The sequence below is a fragment of the Pristiophorus japonicus genome, chromosome 10 (assembly GCF_044704955.1).
Source record: "Pristiophorus japonicus isolate sPriJap1 chromosome 10, sPriJap1.hap1, whole genome shotgun sequence".
Classification (NCBI taxonomy): domain Eukaryota; kingdom Metazoa; phylum Chordata; class Chondrichthyes; family Pristiophoridae; genus Pristiophorus; species Pristiophorus japonicus.
The window spans coordinates 90,822,992-90,842,791 of NC_091986.1; the positions used below are offsets into that span (position 1 = coordinate 90,822,992).

Genomic DNA, 19,800 nt, shown 5'->3' on the forward strand with positions numbered 1-19,800 from the left:
AGGAAGAATGTTCCCGATGTTGGGGAAGTCCAGAACCAGGGGACATAGTCTAAGGATAAGGGGTAAGCCATTTAGGACTGAGATGAGGAGAAACAACTTCACTCAGAGTTGTTAACCTGTGGAATTCTCTACCGCAAAGAGTTGTTGATGCCAGCTCATTGGATATATTCGAGAGAGTGTGTTACATATGGCCCTTACGGCTAAAGAGAACAGGGGTATGGAGAGAAAGCAGGAAAGGGGTACTGAGGTGAATGATCAGCCATGATCTTACTGAATGGTGGTGCAGGCTCGACGGACCGAATGGCCTACTCCTGCACCTATTTTCTATGTTTCTATGTATTTACATGGATTCATGAGGCATCCAGGAGACCCTAGGATATGGAGTGAGAACGTGGTGGTAAGTCAACCACCTTAATTTTGATTCTGCATGGAGACAGAAAGTATGGCAGAGGTACTAAATTAGTACTTTGCATTTGTCTTCCAAGGAAGAGAATGCTGCCATAGACATAGTGAAGGAGGAGGTAGTGGAGATGAAGAAAAGGTATTCGAAAGGCTGGCTGTACTTAAAGTAGATAAATCACCTGGAGTGGATGGGATGCATCCTAGGCTGCTGAGGGAATTGACGGCAAAATTCACGGTGGTACTCGCGAATTTTAGGGCCCAATAATCAGTTCTCTTACACTCGGGGTCAGATTCAGCATGACAGCCTCAGAATTATAACTCTACTGATTTGGCAATACAGCTCAGTATTCAGTTTGCTTTGTTAATTGCTAATTGCTGTTTTGCAATGACTAGAAGTGGTCACCATTAAGTCTCCTCGCACTTCCAGATCTCTTTCAGCCTCTTCCCTTTCTGGTTTGACATAACACATGAAGTCTAAGTCAGATTTTGTTGCTAAGCCTTTACAGATTTTAGAAATCAATAAAAACTGACTTTCATTAATAATTCAAATCTAAGTCCAAGTACCTTGCTGGAAAATGACAGCCAGGCTTTAGTGTTAGGAAATTCTCTTAGAAGTTCCACCAGAGCTTCTCCTTCTTTCTGACTGGGAATTGTTTCCATAGCAATAAGATCCACTCCTGCTGTAATCAAAGACTGCATCTGCGGTCGATGCCAAGCCTTTAACTCCTGCAACAACCCAAAAAGGATTATGCAGCATTTCAAATTCATTTCATAAATAAACATATTTTAATACTAAGCATCTATGAAGTTACGGGTGAGCAGTTACAAAATTATGCTGCAATTTTAACTGATTTAAGCGAATTAAGTAAATTTAAGTGAAACTACCAGATTGTTCACCATCTGGTTCACTAATGTTCTTTCGGGAAGCAAATCTGCCGTGCTTGCCTGGTCTGGCCTATATGTGACTGCAGACCCACAGCAATGCGGTTGACTCTTAACTGCTCTCTGAAATGGCCTAGCACGTCACTCTGTTGTAACAAACCGCTACAAGAAACAATAAGAATAATTAAAACCGACTGACCACCCAGCATCGACCTCGGAACCAGCATTACACACGACAACAGCACACCCAGTTCAGTCACCCTGCAAAGTTCTCCTCACCAACATCTGGGGACTTGTGCCAAAATTGGGAGAACTGTCCAACTAGGGAGACTAGTCAAGCAACAGCCTGACAGTCATACTCACAGAATCATACCTTTCAGCCAATGCCCCAGACTCCTCCATCACCATATGTCCTGTCTCACCAGCAGGACAGACCGACCCAAGGTGGCAGCACAGTGCTATACAATCGGGAGGGAGTGGCCCTGAGAGTCAACATTGATTCCTGACCCCCATGATGTCTCAGGGCTTCAGGTCAAGGAAGGGCAACGAAACCTCCTGCTGATTAGCACCTGTCGCCCTCACTCAGCTGATGACTCCTCCATGTTGAACACCACTTGGAAGAAGCAGTGAGGATAGCAAGGGCACAGAATGTACTTCTAGGTGGGGGACTTCAATGTCCATCATCAAGAGTAATGTTCATCATCAAGAGTAATGGACGTTGAACCGACCGAGCTGGTCGAGTCCTGAAGGACATAGCTGCCAGATTGGGCCTGCAGCAGGGGGTGAGCGAACCAACACAAGTGAAAAACCAACCTGACCTTATCCTCACCAATCTACCCGTCGCAGGTGCATCTCTCCATGACAGCATTGGTAGCAGTGATCCACGCAGTCCTTGTGCAGAAGTCGTCCCGTCTTGACACTGAAGTTGTGTTGTGCAGCACTACCACCGTGCTAAGTGGGATAGATTCAGAACACATCTAGCAGCTCAAAACTGGGCATCCATGAAACGCTGTGGGCCATCAGCAGCAGAATTGTATTCCAACACAATCTGTAACCTCATGGCCCGGCTTATCCCTTGCTCTACCATTACCATCAGGCCAGGGGGCCAACACTGGTTCAATGAGGAGTGCAGAAGAGCATGGCAGGTGTGGCACCAGACGTACCTAAAAATGAGGTACCAACCTGGTGAAGCTGCAACACAGGATTACATGCATGGTAAACAGGGGAAGCAGCATGTTATCAACAGAACTAAGCGATCCCACAACCAACAGATCAGATCAAAGCTCTGCAGCCCTGCAACATCTAGTCGTGAATGGTGGAGGACGATTAAATAACTAAAGGGAGGAGGAGGCTCCATGAATATCCCCATCCTCAATGATGGCGGAGCCCAGCACTCAAATGCAAAAGCTAAGGCTGAAGTCTTTGCAACCACCTTCAGCCAAAAGTGCCGAATGGATGATCCATATCGGCCTCCTGCTGAGGTCCCCACCATCACAGAAGCCAATTAGATTCATGCTACGTGATATCAAGAAACGACTGAATGCATTGGATGCAGCAAAGGCTATGGGTGCCGATAACATCCCAGCTGTCGTGCTGAAGACTTGTGCTCCAGAACTAGCTGCGCCTTTAGCCAAGCTGTCCCAATACAGCAACAACACTGGCATCTGCCTGGCAATGTGGAAAACTGCCCAGGTATGTCCTGTCCACAAAAAGTAGGACAAATCCAATCCGGCCAATTACTGTCCCATCAATTTACTCTCAATCAGCAAAGTGATGGAAGGTATTGTCGACAGTGCTACCAATAACCTGATCACTGATGCTCAGTTTGGGTTCCGCCAGGACCACTTTGCATCAAACCTCATTACAACCTTGGTCCAAACATGGACAAAAGAGCTGAATTTCTGGGGTAAGGCAAGAGTAACTGCCCTTGACATCAAAGCAACATTTGACCGAGTTTCAAGGAGCCCTAGTAAAACTGAAGTCAATGGAAATCAGGGGGAAACTCTCCACTAGCTGGAATCATACTTAGCACAAAGGAAGATGAGTGTGGTGGTTGGAGGTCAATCATCCCAGCCACAGGACATCACTGCAGGCGTTCTTCAGGGCAGTGTCCTAGGCCCAACCATAGTCAGCTGCTTCATCAATGATCTTTCCTCCATCATAAGGTCAGAAGTGCGGATGTTCGCTGATGATTACAGTGTTCAGTGCCATTTACAACTCCTCAGAAAATGAAGCATTCCATGCCCGCATGCAGCAAGGCTTGGATGACATTCAGACTTGGGCTGATAAGTGGCAAGTAACATTCGCACCACACAAATGCCAGGCAATGACCATCTCCAACATCAGAAGTCTAACCACCTCCTCTTGTTATTCAATGGCATTATCATCGCTGAATCCCCCACCATCAACATCCTGGGGGTCACCATTCACCAGAAACTTAACTGGATCAGCCATATAAAAACTGTGGCAACAAGAGCGGGTCAGAGGCTGAGTATTCTGCGGCGAGTGTCTAACCTCCGGACCCCTCAAAGCCATTCTACCATCTACAAGATACAAGTCATGAGAGTGATGAAATACTCTCCATTTGCCTGGATGAATGCAGCTCCAATAACACTCAAGAAGCTTGACACCATCCAGGACAAAGCAGCCTGCTTGATTGGCACCCCATCCACCACCTTCAACATTCAAAGCATCCACCACTAGCGCACTGTGGCTGCAGTGTGTACCATCGATACGATACACTGCAGCAACTCGCCAAAGCTTCTTCGGTAACAGCTCCCAAACCAGTGACATACATAAGAACATAAGAAATAGGATCAGGATTGGCCCCTTGAGCCTGCTCCACCATTTAATGATCATGGCTGATCTGATCTTGGGCTCAGCTCCACTTCCCTGCCTGCTCCCCATAACCCTTCACTCCCTTATTGTTCAAAAATCTGTATCTCCACCTTGGATACATTCAATGACCCAGCCTCCACTATTCTCTGGGGCAGAGAATTCCACAGATTTACGACCCTCAGAAGAAATTTCTCCTCATCACAGTTCTAAATGGGCGACCCCTTATTCTTAAGCTATGCCCCTTAGTTCTAGATTCCCCCACGAGTGGAAACATCCTCTCTGCATCTACCTTGTCGAGTCCCCATCAGTCTACTCTCAATCAGCAGCAAGTGATGGAAGGTGTTGTCGACAGTGCTATCAAGTGGCACTTACTCACCAATAACCTGCTCACTGATGCTCAGTTTGGGTTCCGCTCAGTATCTTATATGTTTCAATAAGATCACCTCTCATTATTCTAAACTCCAATGAGTATAGGCCCAACCTGCTCAACCTTTCTTCACAAGTCAACCCCTTCATCTCAGGAATCAGCCTAGTGAACTTTCTTTGAACTGCCTCCAATGCAAATATATCCCTCCTTAAATAAGGAGACCAAAACTGTATGTAGTACTGTAGGTGTGGTCTCACCAATACCCTGTACAGTTGTAGCAGGACTTCCCTGCTTTTATACTCTATCCCCCTTGCAATAAAGGCCAACATTCCATTTGTCTTCCTGATTACTTGCTGTACCTGCATACTATTTGTGTTTCATGCACAAGGACCCATAAAACATACCACCTAGAAGGACAAGGGCAGCAGGTGCATGGGAGCACCATCACCTACAAGTTCCCCTCAAAATTACACACTATCCTGACTTGGAAATATGTCGCCATTTCTTCATCGTCGCAGGATCAAAATCCTGGAAATCTCTCCCAACAGCACAAGACTGCAGCAGTTCAAGAAAGTGGCTCATCCCCACATTCTTATGGGCAATTAGGGATGGTCAATAAATGCTGGCCTTGTCAATGACACCCACATCCCAGAACAAATAAAAAAAAGAATCAGTCCTCTAAGGAGTTAAAGAGATGAGTTACACAACAGGTATCAGTCTCAGACTGGCAACTGTAAAGTGCAATGCAAGACTGGCAGATGGTTATACTACCAGTGCTCTTTACCCTGGAACTTTACTACTTCAGACATATGAATCAAGTGTTTGCAACATGTATTCACAGATATTGTACAACATAGTGAGCTGATGATAAAGCTGTGCCCCAACCTTAGAAAAGCATCAATGGGATATTTTTTATTTCTCATGCCAGCCATCCTATGGCCTGAGTAAACATAGAAACATAGAAACATAGAAAATAGGTGCAGGAGCAGGCTATTCAGCCCTTCTAGCCTGCACCGCCATTCAATGAGTTCATGGCTGAACATGAAACTTCAGTACCCCCTTCCTGCTTTCTCGCCATAACCCTTGATCCCCCGAGTAGTAAGGACTTCATCTAACTCCCTTTTGAATATATTTAGTGAATTGGCCTCAACTACTTTCTGTGGTAGAGAATTCCACAGGTTCACCACTCTCTGGGTGAAGAAGTTTCTCCTCATCTCGGTCCTAAATGGCTTACCCCTTATCCTCAGACTGTGACCCCTGGTTCTGGACTTCCCCAACATTGGGAACATTCTTTCTGCATCTAACCTGTCTAAACCCGTCAGAATTTTAAACGTTTCTATGAGGTCCCCTCTCATTCTTCTGAACTCCAGTGAATACAAGCCCAATTGATCCAATCTTTCTTGATAGGTCAGTCCCGCCATCCCGGGAATCAGTCTGGTGAACCTTCGCTGCACTCCCTCAATAGCAAGAATGTCCTTCCTCAAGTTAGGAGACCAAAACTGTACACAATACTCCAGGTGTGGCCTCACCAAGGCCCTGTACAACTGTAGCAACACCTCCCTGCCCCTGTATTCAAATCCCCTCGCTATGAAGGCCAACATGCCATTTGCTTTCTTAACCGCCTGCTGTACCTGCATGCCAACCTTCAATGACTGATGTACCATGACACCCAGGTCTCGTTGCACCTTCCCTTTTCCTAATCTGTCACCATTCAGATAATAGTCTGTCTCTCTGTTTTTACCACCAAAGTGGATAACCTCACATTTATCCACATTATACTTCATCTGCCATGCATTTGCCCACTCACCTAACCTATCCAAGTCAGACTGACAATTAATGCATAATACCTTAATATACAACACAGCGTAGTTATCAAGGAGCTTAAATTAAATTCTTAAATAGGTCATCACTACATGACACTTTTTTTAAGCAATTCAATTTAAAGGAGTACCATTCTCATGAAAATTATTTGACAAACCCTTTTTAAAATTGTTTACAAAAAACAATTACATTACATAAATTGTGCCAACACACACACACAAATATGTGAAACGAAAGGTAGGTCCAACCAGCCAGCCCCATCCAGACTCGGTGCAACCACAAACAATATTAACATCTGTCAATATATAATCTATTGACAAAGGCAAAGAAAGAAACCTATAACCAATTCAGGAAAATACTGTAAGGCATTCAAGCAAAGCTTCAGATCATCGCTCCAGACCATAACTCCTCATAGTGCCAACTAACAGCAATGTATATTTTATGCTGGAAATCTTTTTTTTTTTGCTTAGGAATTTGCTAAATTCTCTTTTAAATGACTATAGCAAATCCATACCTACTGCATGTTTAGATAGTCTGTTCCAGAGGGGAAGGACACTGCAAAATGAAACACTTTCTGGCATCCAACTTAAAGCTTTGCCTGCATATTTTACGTGCATGGCCCATCCATCTCAAATAACCAATCCAACCATGCCAAGTTCAATCTCTTCATTATTTTTAAAACCTCCATTATATCTCTCTATGTCTTTGTTCCTCTTAGGTAAAGAGCCATATTTCTAGGAGTCTACCTTGAGGACTAAGAGCATGTAAGCAAAATATTGTTCTGGTCACAAATCCCCACCTGCTCCATAGCCTCAAGTTTCTTCACTGTGTGTAGGGACCCAAACTGGACACAATACTCCAAGTGTAGACACATCAAAACCTTATATAACCTAATGATAGTACTCTTTGTTTTATACTTATGGTGTCAGCTATACAAACTAAAACCTTACTTTCCTTATAGCCACCTCACTTGTGCACCTTTCATGAGTGATTTTCAAGTACCACAGGTCTCTTTCTTGATCCGTTATCCTTAACGGATACCCCTGCAAGGTATTCAAATGCCTCGGGTTTACCAACCCCAAATGCACAGCATTTCTTTTGACCACATTAAAGGACATATTTATTAAATTAATAAATTGAACTAGATTAACTAATTAAAAATAAAAATAATCGATTGAATAAAAACTTGAACCAATTAAAATAGATAAAATAAGGTTATATAGAGATGGCAGAGCAGGTGGTGTGTCGTAACTGCAGCATGTGGGAGTCTGTGGAGAGCAATGTGATCTCAAACAATCACATCTGCGGTAAGTGTCTGCAATTTGAGGAACTTCGGCTCACAGCTAGAGTCTGAGCTGCAGACACAGCGATGGTTGAGAACAAGGACTACAGTGAGGAGGAACAAACTGACCATGTCACTGTGGTACAGGAGACCATTCAAGTGGGGGAAGTTAAAAGGAATGTAGTAGTGGAAGGGGGCAGTATAGTCAGGGGGATAGATCCGGTTCCCTGCAGCTACGCGTCCCGAAGGCTGTGATGCCAGCCTGGTACCAGGGTTAAGGATATCTTTGAGGAGAATCCAGTTGTCGTGGTGTATGTAGGAAGCACCGACATAGGCAGAACTATAAATCAGGTTTTTCTGAGGGAGTTTGAGGAGCTAGGATTTTAATTAATAAGCAGAACCTCAAAATGTAATAATCTCTGCATGACGATCTAAGCCATGTGCAAATTAGCATAGGGACAAGCAGATCAGAGTTAAATGCATAGCTCAAAGAGTGGCGAAGAATAGTAGTAAGCTTGAGGATTGGGAGAGCTTTAGAAACCAGCAAAGGATGATAAGAAAATTGATAAAAAGGGGAAAAATAGAATGAATGTAAATTAGCAAGAAATATAAAAGCAGATTCTAAGAGCTTCTACAAGTATGTAAAAAGGAAGAGAGAGTAGTAAAAGTAAGTGTTACTCCCGTAAAAGGCAGAGACAGGAGAAATTATATTGGGGAACAAGGAAATGGCAGAGACTTTAAACATATATTTTGTAGCAGTCTTCATAGTGGAAGACACTTGGGCTAGACTTTCCACTATGATCGTTGGAATATCACCCATTTTAAAAACCGCTAGTTTCGCCTTTTTCCTTTGGGCAATAGCCTTAGCGATGTGAAATGGGCCTTAGCGATGTATTCAGTCATGAAAGGCTGGTGTCCTTACCAACAGTTGTTCTGCGCATGCGCGTTTTTTTTTTTAGCAAAGAACTTTTTCCGCGATTCGGGAGTTCAGGGGTCATCTGCGCATGCTCAGAAGACTGAAAGAGAGGGAGAGAGAAGGAAGCTGAAAATAAGTCTGTGGAGGGTGAAAGATGTCAAACCAATCGAGCGATAGTAGTATGCAGCAGGAGCTGCCAGGGTGAAGGAGGGCAAAAAGGGCGAGGTCGGAAATCGGTGGGGCCAATTAACCCGGGGTGGTTGTGGGAAACCTCCCCCCACACCCCCACAACATAGATCAAAAAATATGGAGTGATATCACCGCTATAGTCTCATCGGTGGCCCACGATAGGCGTGAGGCAGACCAGTGCTGCAAGCGGTGGAACAGTCTGGTTGCATCGGCAAGAGTAAGTATTCAATTATTACATTTTAAAATGTAATGATACACTGACTCATTAATTAGAATATAAATCTGCCGGATTGTAATTAAGCTGGGTAATCTTGGGTAGCTTCCCTGCTAAGATTTGGTCTGGGGGTCGGGACCTGCGACCTTTATGTCTAATTTTGCTGAGATGCCTTACATTTAATCAGCAGTATTAATTATTATTTAAAGGAATGACTGGAAACAGACAGACCATAAACATTCGGCATTTCTACCACTTTAGTTTAGGAGAATTCTTGTGTGCAGTGAGCAACTCTAACTTGGGCACTGTCTTCGTTTTGGTTACGTTGGTGGATGGGGCACGATTGAGCACTGAGTGGTCCGGTCAGCTTTGCCCAAACTGTGAGAGTCTCTCCGGCTGCTGTCATTCACACAGTGACCCAGCCTGAACTGGGGGAAAACTGCCCTGGCTCACTGTCTGCCTTGGGACACTAGCTCCAGCTACATGGAGATCTCCGCACATAGCCCATGGACACGGTACCCCCTCCCATTACAGTCCAGTCACTGCCGAGCTCACCAGCGGTCCTGATTTCCCCTCCCCAGGGGACCTCCAGCGATTCAAATAAACCGCCTACCTCCCCTCAAGCGCCGAATGGCACGGCCCATGGATGGGGCTTTTCCTGGAGATTGTACGTGAGGTGTTTGGTGTCAAGCATTAGTTCATAAACACGATCTTATTAAATATTTTCTCTGAACGTAGTTATAACCATGCATCCATTGTGGATACAAACCATACTAGCATATAACATTAACGTTAACAATGAATAGCATGTGGGGTGACTAATTGTGGATTACAATATCTGTTGTGTTTCTGTAATAGTACCTAGTCAATTAGCTTATGCCATGCGCTTGTCACCTTTGCAGGGGAAGATATCTAAGAATCATGCTGAGCAGAGGCGGACCGGAGGAGGGCCTGCTGAGCTGCACCCTCTGACGGACCTAGAAGAACGTGCCACATTAGTGGGCACCCATAATCGTTCTGCCACCCGTGGTGATGCAGATCCCATTGTTGCGCCACATGAGTAATATGTAAAGCAGTGGTAAACCAGTGGTAATTTAAAGGCATTTCATTATAATACATGAATGATGTAATGTTATGCATGCAGTTTCTATACTCTTCTGTACTCCCGTATTAATCATATGTAACATCTCTCGTTTACATTTATTGCAGTAGTGTTGCTCCTCTTACATATGCCAGCGCAGCACAAGCATTCTCATGTCTCCCCTTGTCTTCTAATAACCTCAATTATGTTTTCCAGCTCCTCAGGCACAAAGGGAGGTTCCTGCACCAATAGCTGTACCACAGGTGATGAACACGAAAGTGAGGAGGAAGACGAAACAGAGTCTGACTTGTGGCCACAGGTACCACAGATGACATCATCCTCAACAGATGAAGTAGCGGGGCCAAGCGGCTTGCAGCAGGCCACTCCAAGGCATCCAGTGCCCATGCCGACACCGCAGAGGTTAAGTTGGCGAGGTAGGCATGTGCTGCAACGGGCAGATGTCAATGAGGACATGATGTCACTGACAAGGGTGAGCGTTGACATAGGTCGAGAGCTCCTCCAGGTGCTTAGTGGGTTCACCGGCAACATTGCCACACTGTCTGAGAGAATAACGGAGGGCATGGAGCAGATAGTTGCGGCAATGGGGCGAACGACCGAATCGGTCAATGCCTTGCGGCATGCGATAGTTCCGGGATATGGCACTGCACCCTAGGTACCGTACCACCGACCACCATGCCGGATTTGAGACAGGAGGAAGAACTTTCTTTGCAAATGTATTCTCCTCCAGTCACTGAGGTCATTCTGCCAACGTCACACCCCCCGCCCTTGAGGTGCTCTGCTGTAAGACATTTTGGTCCGATTACTCGGGGAGTACGTGGGAAACGGGGGATTACGACCGGGGGGGGGGTCAAGGTACAGGAGGGAAGCATGGCCGCAGGTAAGGAGGGGGGCGGGCTGAATATTACTGTTATTAAAAAAAATTTTCAATGTTCACTGTTGGGGATGGTGGAAGGTGTTATATTGTTCTGTTAAAAATTTTGTTCACTGTTGAGGGCTGGGGAAGTGGTTATATATGTTTGTTAAAAAAATTAAAATTGTTAAATTATTAAAAATGTTTATTTAAGTTTACAATTGTTGTGAAGTGTCTTCTAATAACATAATGTAAAACATCAACACAATTGTTGGAAACAATGGTCATGGCCAGGCAAGAATGAAACATAATGCAACTGTAACTGTAACCAATATAACTTCACGCAAAGTGTTCATTTATGAGCTGCTGACGCAAGAGTTTTGCAGCTGTGTAACTACCATGGGGCTTTTCTAGTGGTGGTGGTTGAGAGGGGGGGACGGGAGGGCATGGGTTCATCTCCAGGCTGATTGTCCTCATCCCCCCCCGCCCCCCCTCTCCTGAGGTGGACCAGCGGTCCCATCTAACAATTGTCGTCCTCTCCTGATATCTAGGTTATGCAACATGCAGCACATCGCAATAAACTCAGCGACCTGCTCAGGGTGGTATTATAGGTTGTCTCCCGAGTGGTCCAGGCATCTGAAGCGCTGCTTCAGAACTCCAATTGTCAATTTTCGACGATATTGCGTGTAGCTATATGGCTTTCGTTATAGTGTCTCTCGGCTTGTCTGGGGCTTACGCAGGGGGGTCATGAGCCAGCTGGCAAGGCCATATCCTTTATCCCCCAGCATCCAACCGTGACCTTGTGGCTGACTCTTACAGGTCAGAGACAGTGCTCTCACGCAAAGTGTGCGCATCATGGTTGCTCCCTGGAAAATTTGCATTTACTGCCCTGATTATTTGCTTGTGGTCGACAATGAGCTGCACATTCAGGGAGTGGAATCCCTTTTGGTTCCAAAACACCTCTGCATCCTGTAAAGGTGCTCGCAGGGCGATGTGCGTACAGTCTATTGCTCCGTGCACCTTGGGGAAGTTTACTATTCTCGAAAAACCCAAAGCCCTCTCAGTCTGTGCCTCCATGGTCATAGGGAAGTTTATAAAATCCATCCTGTGTGCATAAAGGGCTTCAGTCACCTGTCGAATGCAGAAATGTGTGGTGTGCTGAGAGATAAAGCAAATGTCGCCAGCTGAGGCTTGAAAGAAGCCAGATGCGTAGAAGGAAAGTGCCACAGTAACAACCTCAATGGGCAGTGTGGTCCTGGTAGGCTGCAGATCTCCCTTAATTAGCTGGCATATCTTACCGATGACCTCCTTTCGGAATCGTAGCCTTCTAACGCACGTGTTATCGGACAAGTCCGGGTACGATCGCTTATCCCTGTAAATGCGTTTGGTGTAACGTTTCCTCCTCCTCAGCAGTCTGCCACCTCTTCAATAAACCTTCTCCCATCTCTATTCTGCAGCATATTAGTCATCAATACTGGTTGAGAAATTACAGGCCACATCACTATAAACGCCCTTAATTTGTCCTCAACAAATACAAATGTGATTAGATGATTGGCCAGAGTCAAAAATGCCCTTAAAATCACTCACAAATTGCTTCTCCTGACAAGCACTTCAAGCAGCCTTTTATTAAAGATCCTCCAAGTTACAAAATGGCGTCTGAGGTGCCAAGTTAAGGTCAAGTGATTGCAGCTTTCCTTCAGCGTCTTTTTGGGCCAGTGATCATTTGGCCGAATTATGGGTCAAACGTCGAAAGTAGCGCTCGATCAATCATCTGGGCGATAATCGGGCGCTAGTTTCCATTATAACCAGTATTCTCAGCCTTGCACGAGGATGACGTCACATTTTTTAAAAAATAGGCCGGGCGATGCAGCTCATTCCTGTATGCTGAAAGTTGCATCAGCGATAAATGGCATACAGGCGCTAGTTTCCATTTTTCATCAAAAATGGGCGATAGCCTGAATCTCAGCACTTATATGGGTGCTAAATGGGCGCTGATGTGCCAAAGGTCTAACCCAAAAAGCATACCAAAAATAGTGAGGAGCCAAGGGGTTAATGAGAAACTTAAAGTAATTAATATCATTAGAGAAAAGGTACTTGAGAAACTAATGGCCAAAGCTGCCAAATCCCCTGGAGCTGATGGCCTACATCCTAGGATTCTAAAAGAGGTGGTTGCAGAGATAGTGGATGCATTGGTCGTGATCTTCGAAAATTCCCTAGACTATAGAACGGTCCCAGCGGATTGGAAGGTAGCAAATGTAACCCCATTATTCAAGAAAGGAGGGAGAGAGAAAGGCCAGTTAGCTTGATATCAGTCGTCAGGAAAATCCTAGAATTCATTATTAAGGAAGTGGTAACAGGGCACTTAGAAAATCATAATATGATTAGGCCGATTCAACGTGGTTTTATGAAAGGGAAATGGAGTATAACAAATTTATTAGAGCTTTTTAAAGGATGTAACTAGCAGAGTAGATCATCATCATCAGACAGTCCCTCGAAATTGAGGAAGACTTGCTTCCACTATAAAAGCGAGTTCTCAGGTGACTTTACAATCCAATACAGGAATTGCAGTCCCTGTCACAGGTGAGACAGACAGTTGTTGAAGGAAAGGGTGGGTGGGGAGTCTGGTTTGCCGCACGCTCCTTCCACTGTCTGCGCTTGGTTTCTGCATGCTCTCGGCAACGAGACTCGAGGTGCTCAGCACCCTCCCAGATGCTCTTCCTCCACTTTGGCCAATCTTGGGCCAGGCATTCCCAGGTGCCGGTAGGGCTGTTGCACTTTATCAAGGAGGTTTTGAGGGTGTCCTTGAAAAGTTTCCTCTGCCCACCTGGGGCTCGCTTGCCATGTAGGAGTATAACTAGTGGGGTGAAGCAATGATCAGTGCTTAGGCCTCAGCTATTTACAATCTATATTAATGACTTAGATGAAGGGACTGAGTCAGTGCTTAGGCCTCAGCTATTTACAATCTATATTAATGACTTAGATGAAGGGACTGAGTGGACTGCATCTAAGCTCGTTGATGATACAAAGCTAAGTGGGAAAGTAAGCCGTGAGGAGGACCTAAAGAGGATGCAAAGAGATATAGACAGGTTAAGTGAGTGGGCAGTAAGGTGGCAGATGGAGTATAACGTAGGGAAATGTGAGGTTATACACTTTGGTAGAATAAAAACACAGTATTTTTTAAAATGGTGAGAACTTTTAAATGTTGGTGTTCAAAGAGATTTAGGTTTCCTCGTACAAGAAACACAAGAGTTAGCATGCAGATACAGCAAGCAATTAGGAAGGCAAATGGCATGTTTGCCTTTATTGCAAGGGGGTTGGAGTACAAGAGTAAGGAAGTCTTGCTACAATTATACAGGGCCTTGGTGAGACCACACCTGGAGTACTGCACAATTTTAGTCTCCTTATCTAAGGATATACTTGCCTTAGAGGCTGTGCAACGAAGGTTCACTAAATTGATTCCTGGGATGAGGGGGTTGTCCTATGAGAAGAGATTGAGTAGATTGGGCCTTTACTCGAGAGTTTAGAAGAATAAGAGGTGATCTCATTGAAACATAAGATTCTGAGGGGAATTGACAAGATAGACACTGACAGATTGTTTCCACTGACTGGAGAGTCTAGAATTAGGGGGCATAGTCTCGGGATAAGAGGTTGGCCTTTTAAGACTGAGATGAGGAGGAATTTCTTCACTCAGAGTGTTGTAAATCTTTGTAATTCTCTACCTCAAAGGGCTGTGGATGCTCAGTCATTGAGTATATTCAAGATGGAGAGAGATTGATTTTTCGGCTCCAGGGGAATCAAGGAATATGGGAATCGGGAAAGTGAAGTTGAGGTCGAAGATGAACCACAATCTTAATGAATGGTGGAGCAGGCTCAAGGGGCCATATGGCCTATTCCTGCTCCTAATTCTTATGTTCTTATGTTATGTTCTTATCTGCGACACACATAGTCCTTTATCCCTCATCTAGATCAGTCTGAAACCTAGTGATTTCATCTAAATTAGTCACCATGTTCACATTTTCATGTCATCTACAAATTTAAGAATGGTAGCATTTATATCCTCATCTAAATAATTAAGGAAAATGATGATTCCCAATGGTCCCAACACAGAGACTTGCGGAACTCTACTCATGACAATGCCCTATTCAGAAACATTCCACTAAACTGACTATAACATCTCAGCCAATTATTCATCCAACACAGTATCTGTCCAATAATCCCATACTACCTAATGTTATCCAATAGCATTCTTTGTGGTACTTTATCAAACAGTTTCTGGAAATCAAAGCAGGCTCTCTTAGATCTGGTCCTGTGTAATGAGACAAGATTAACAAACAATCTCCTCGTAAAGGATCCTCTTCAAATAAGTGATCATAGCAGGGTTGAATTTCAAATTCAGATGGAGGGTGAGAAAGTTGGACCTCAAACCAGCGTACAAAATTTAAATAAAGGAGACTATGAAGGCATGAGGGCAGAGTTGGCTAAAGTGGACTGGGAAACTAGATTAAAGTGTGGGACGGTTGATGAACAGTGGCGTACATTTAAGGAGATATTTCACAACTCTCAAGAAAAATATATTCCAGTGAGGAGGAAAGGGTGTAAAAGAAAAGATAGCCACCCGTGGCTAACTAAAGAAATAAAGGATTGTATCCAACTAAAAACAAAGGCATACAAGGTGGCCAAAACTAGTGGGAGGACAGAAACATAGAAAATAGGTGCAGGAGTAGGCCATTCGGCCCTTCGAGCCTGCACCACTATTCAATATGATCATGGCTGATCATGCAACTTCAGTACCCTAAAGATTGGGAAGCTTTTAAAAGCCAGCAAGAATAACTAAAAAAATGATTAAAAAAGGGAAGATAGGCTATGAAAGTAAACTAGACAAAATATAAAAACAGACAGCAAGAGTTTCTATAGGTATATAAAAAGGAAAAAAGTAGCTAAAGTAAATGTTGGTCCCTTAGAGGACGAGACCGGGGAATTAGTTATGGGGAACATGCAGAAACTCTGAACAAATATTTTGTATCAGTCTTTACAGTAGAGGACACTAACAATATTCCAACAGTGGACAGTCAAGGGGCTATCACTGAGGAGATGGTACTCAGTAAGATAATGGGACTAAAGGCGGATAAATCCCCAGGACCTGATGACTTGCATCCTAGGGTCTTAAGAGAAGTAACGGCAGGGATAGTGGTTGTAATTTACCAAAATTCCCTGGATTCTGGGGAGATCCTAGTAGATTGCAAAACTGCAAATGTAACACCCCTATTCAAAAAAGGAGGCAGACAAAATGCAGGAAACTATAGACCAGTTAGCCTAACATCTGTGACTGAGAAAATGTTGGAGTCCATTATTAAAGAGGCAGTAGCAGGACATTTGGAAAAACATAATTCAGTCAGGCAGAGTCAGCATGGATTTATGAAGGGAAGTCATGTTTGAAAAATTTGGAGTTCTTTGAGGATGTAACGAACAGGGTGGATAAAGGGGAACCAGCTGATGTGGTGTATTTGGACTTCCAGAAGGCATTTGACAAGGTGCCACATAAAAGGTTACTGCACAAGATAAAAGTTCCCGGGGTTGGGGGTAATATATTAGCATGGATAGAGGATTGACTAACAGAAAACAGAGAGTCGGTTCATTCTCGGGTTGGCAATCAGTAACTAGTGGGGTGCCGCAGGGATCAGTGCTGGGACCCCAACTATTTACAATCTATATTAATGACTTGGACGAAGGGACCGAGTGTAACGTAGCAAGTTTGCTGATGATACAAAGATGGGGGGAAAAGCAATGTGTAAGGAGGACACAAAAAATCTGCAAAAGGACATAGACAGGCTAAGTGAGTGGGCAAAAATTTGGCAGATGGAGTATAATGTTGTAAAGTGTGAGGTTATACACTTTGGCAGAAAAAAATCAAAGGGCAAGTTATTAATTAAATGGAGAAAAATCGCAAAGTGCTGCAGTACAGCGGGACCTGGGGGTACTTGTGCATGAAACACAAAAGGATAGTATGCAGGTACAGCAAGTGATCAGGAAGGCCAATAGAATCTTGGCCTTTATTGCAAAGGTGATGGCATATAAAAGTAGGGAAGTTTTGCTACAGTTATACAGGTTATTGGTGAGGCCATACCTGGAATATAGCGTCCAGTTTTGGTTTCCATATTTAAGAAAGGATATACTTGCTTTGGAGGCAGTTCAGAGAAGGTTCACTAGGTTGATTCCGGAGATGAGGCGGTTGACTTATGAGGAAAGGTTGAGTAGGTTGGATCTCTACTCATTGGAATTCAGAAGAATGAGAGGTGATCTTATCGAAATGTGTAAGATTATGAGGGGGCTTGACAAGGTGGATGCAGAGAGGATGTTTCCACTGATAGGGGAGACTAGAACTAGAGGGCATAATCTTAGAATAAGGGACCTCCCATTTAAAACTGAGATGAGGAGGAATTTCTTCTCTCACAGGGTTGTAAATGTATGGAATTCACTGCCTCAGAAAGCTGTGGAAGCTGGGTCATTGAATAAATTTAAAACAGAGATAAACAGTTTCTTAACCAATAAGGGAATAAGGCGGGCAGGGAAGTGGAGCTGAGTCGAGGGGCCGTATGGCTTACTCCTGCTCTTATTTCTTATGTTCTTATTATCCACCCTTCTTCCTCAAAGAATGCAATTAGGTTCGTAAGGCAGGATCTACATTTTTGAAGCTCAGGAACACTACACAATTGCTTGAGGATGACATGATTGAGGCAAAAACAATGCAATTCTTCCTCCTGAGCTTTGTTAAATACTTTTTAATTTGGACAATGTCCCTTTCACTGTAAAAATTAAACTGCAAAAAAGAAAGTCTATCCAAAGCAGTGATTCATTTAAAAAAAACATTGTGGTTATTGGCGACACTGGCAAGGTTGGATTCATTGAATATCCCTAGAGCCAAATACTCTTTAGAGGGTATCTAGAGTCGATCATTTCGTGTGGGCTGGAGGTCCCTTCCCAGATGCAATTTCATAAGTTCTCATAGGGGAATTGTACTCACAACCTCGAATCCAGTACCATAATCATTACTCCTGTCTCTTTAACAGGGTTAAGACCCAAACAGATATTAATAAGAGAACTTCAGCAAGTAATACTTTACAGAAAATGGCTCGTAGATACTGTGGGAGAGAAATTGGGTCGCACCTCTGTGCCAGGCGGAGCGGTAAATTTTACGCCGGCAAATGGATTGAGTCTGCTGCCGCAAAATTCCTCAGCTGGGCCCTGAGTTTGGAGTGGAGCACTAAGGCAGGCGTTGCACACCTCTTTTAGGGCAAGAGGCTGGCTGAACAAGCGAAAATTCCAAGCTAAGTTCAGAGCGCCACAAGAGGCTCCTCGGGCCGGGGGGGGGGGAAACTGAAAAGAATTCACCAAAAACATTCCCAATACATAACTCACGCCACCACAGCATAAATCGGGAAAAAAAAAACAATCACACTTACCCGAGATTGACATTACTTACCTCACTGCGGGTCGCTGCAGCTTGGAACGCCAGCTTCCACAGGGCGCTCTACGGAGTAGTACGGGTCAGGCGGCAGCCAAAAATCGAGCCGATGTCGCAACCAGGGGCGTTGCACACCGGCTTGCCACTTTTGGGCCCCCTCGAAACCGGCACCGAATGTCCCAGCGCCCGGAAGTGCTTACCGCCGCCATTGCTGCCCCTCCAAGGTGCTAACAGGGGTAGCAGAAGACAAACATAAAAACATAGAAAATAGGTGCAGGAGTAGACCATTCGGCCCTTCGAGCCTGCACCGCCATTCAATGAGTTCATGGCTGAACATGCAACTTCAGTACCCCATTCCTGCTTTCTCGCCATACCCCTTGATCCCCCTAGTAGTAAGGACTACATCTAACTCCAGCTCAAATTCTTTGAGAGGTTTAAGACCCAAACAGATGTTACATACAAGTAGTTGAGCAAACAATACTCTGTACAGAAACTGGCTATTAAAGTTGCTACCTGCTCAGTCACTCAAATAAATTCATATCCAATTTGATACGTACCTCTTTATCCATCCATTCCACATAGTTCCCTGAATATTCAGAACCATCATGCATAAAAGCTCCGTAAGGCCCAATGGAACCTGCAATCCGAGGTTTTCCCCTCTCTTAAAATCACAAAATATTTTCATCAGGTTAACAAGTTAATATGAAAACCTAGAATTAATTAAATTATGATTAAAATCTTGCAGAAAGAGGCTACCTCAAAGGCCAGCAAATTTATCCAATGAGCAGCTTAGCTATACTGATCAGGATTTTTCCAGGTTCAATCCCCTGTCTGAAGAGACAGTTGGTGGTTAGGGTGCTACAATTAACTTTAGCATTCTGGATTAGGAAGTGGAAACAGCCTGGATTTCCACTCCTGATCATTACTAAGTGACCCCTGCTGGAAGTGTGCATGTGGATGTTGGGCAGGGACAATATTGGGCTCGGCCATGATGCTCCTTGCAATCAAGTAATCTGCTTACATTCACTGTTAAGGCTCATACATAAATAACAACCACTTAAGCCAAGTACTGAAGGGTGACTAACATTCCTTGGACCAAACCTCTGCATGAGTCAATGTCTTCAAGATCGGAGGAAAGAAAACTGGGAAAAGGAGAAAAAAAACTTGGAAAGTCTACTAAACATAATAATGATTTCACTAAATTACCTCCATATTCTTTCTAAAATATTTGAAAATGTGTTCACAGTGCTGATGATTCTAATCACTCCACTAACTGAATTTCATAGCTGTCAAAATTGAGTGCTTTGCTTAGTTTCTGGAAACTCATGAATAATTTTAAGTTGGTAATGACTCAAGTCTGTGCCAACACACCTTATTTATTACTTGGTCAAAAATAAAACAGTATGGACTAATAGCCCCATTTTAGTAAATATATTAATACTGGCTAAAATTTCAGACTAAAATTGACATTTGAA

General features: G+C 44.0%; 2 protein-coding genes across 6 annotated transcripts in view; one reads left to right on the forward strand and one right to left on the reverse strand.

The window, feature by feature from the left end:
* ercc5 (excision repair cross-complementation group 5) overlaps positions 1-19,800 on the forward strand; it is a 287,038-nt gene that overhangs the window by 155,357 nt on the left and 111,881 nt on the right. The gene's annotated exons all lie outside the window — the stretch shown is intronic.
* Positions 1-19,800, reverse strand: part of LOC139275024 (homocysteine S-methyltransferase YbgG) — an 85,244-nt gene that overhangs the window by 46,267 nt on the left and 19,177 nt on the right. For 4 of the 5 annotated variants that reach the window (XR_011595658.1, XM_070891892.1, XM_070891891.1 and 1 more), the window contains exons 5-6: positions 18,883-18,986; positions 967-1,128 (exon numbers count right to left, since the gene is read on the reverse strand). Coding sequence is in view for 4 of the 5 variants with exons in the window: in XM_070891892.1 (XP_070747993.1) it covers positions 967-1,128; positions 18,883-18,986 (266 nt within the window). In the remaining variant the exon portion in view is untranslated. The remainder of the gene's footprint in view (positions 1-966; positions 1,129-18,882; positions 18,987-19,800) is intronic. The other variant, XM_070891893.1, reaches the window with a different exon arrangement.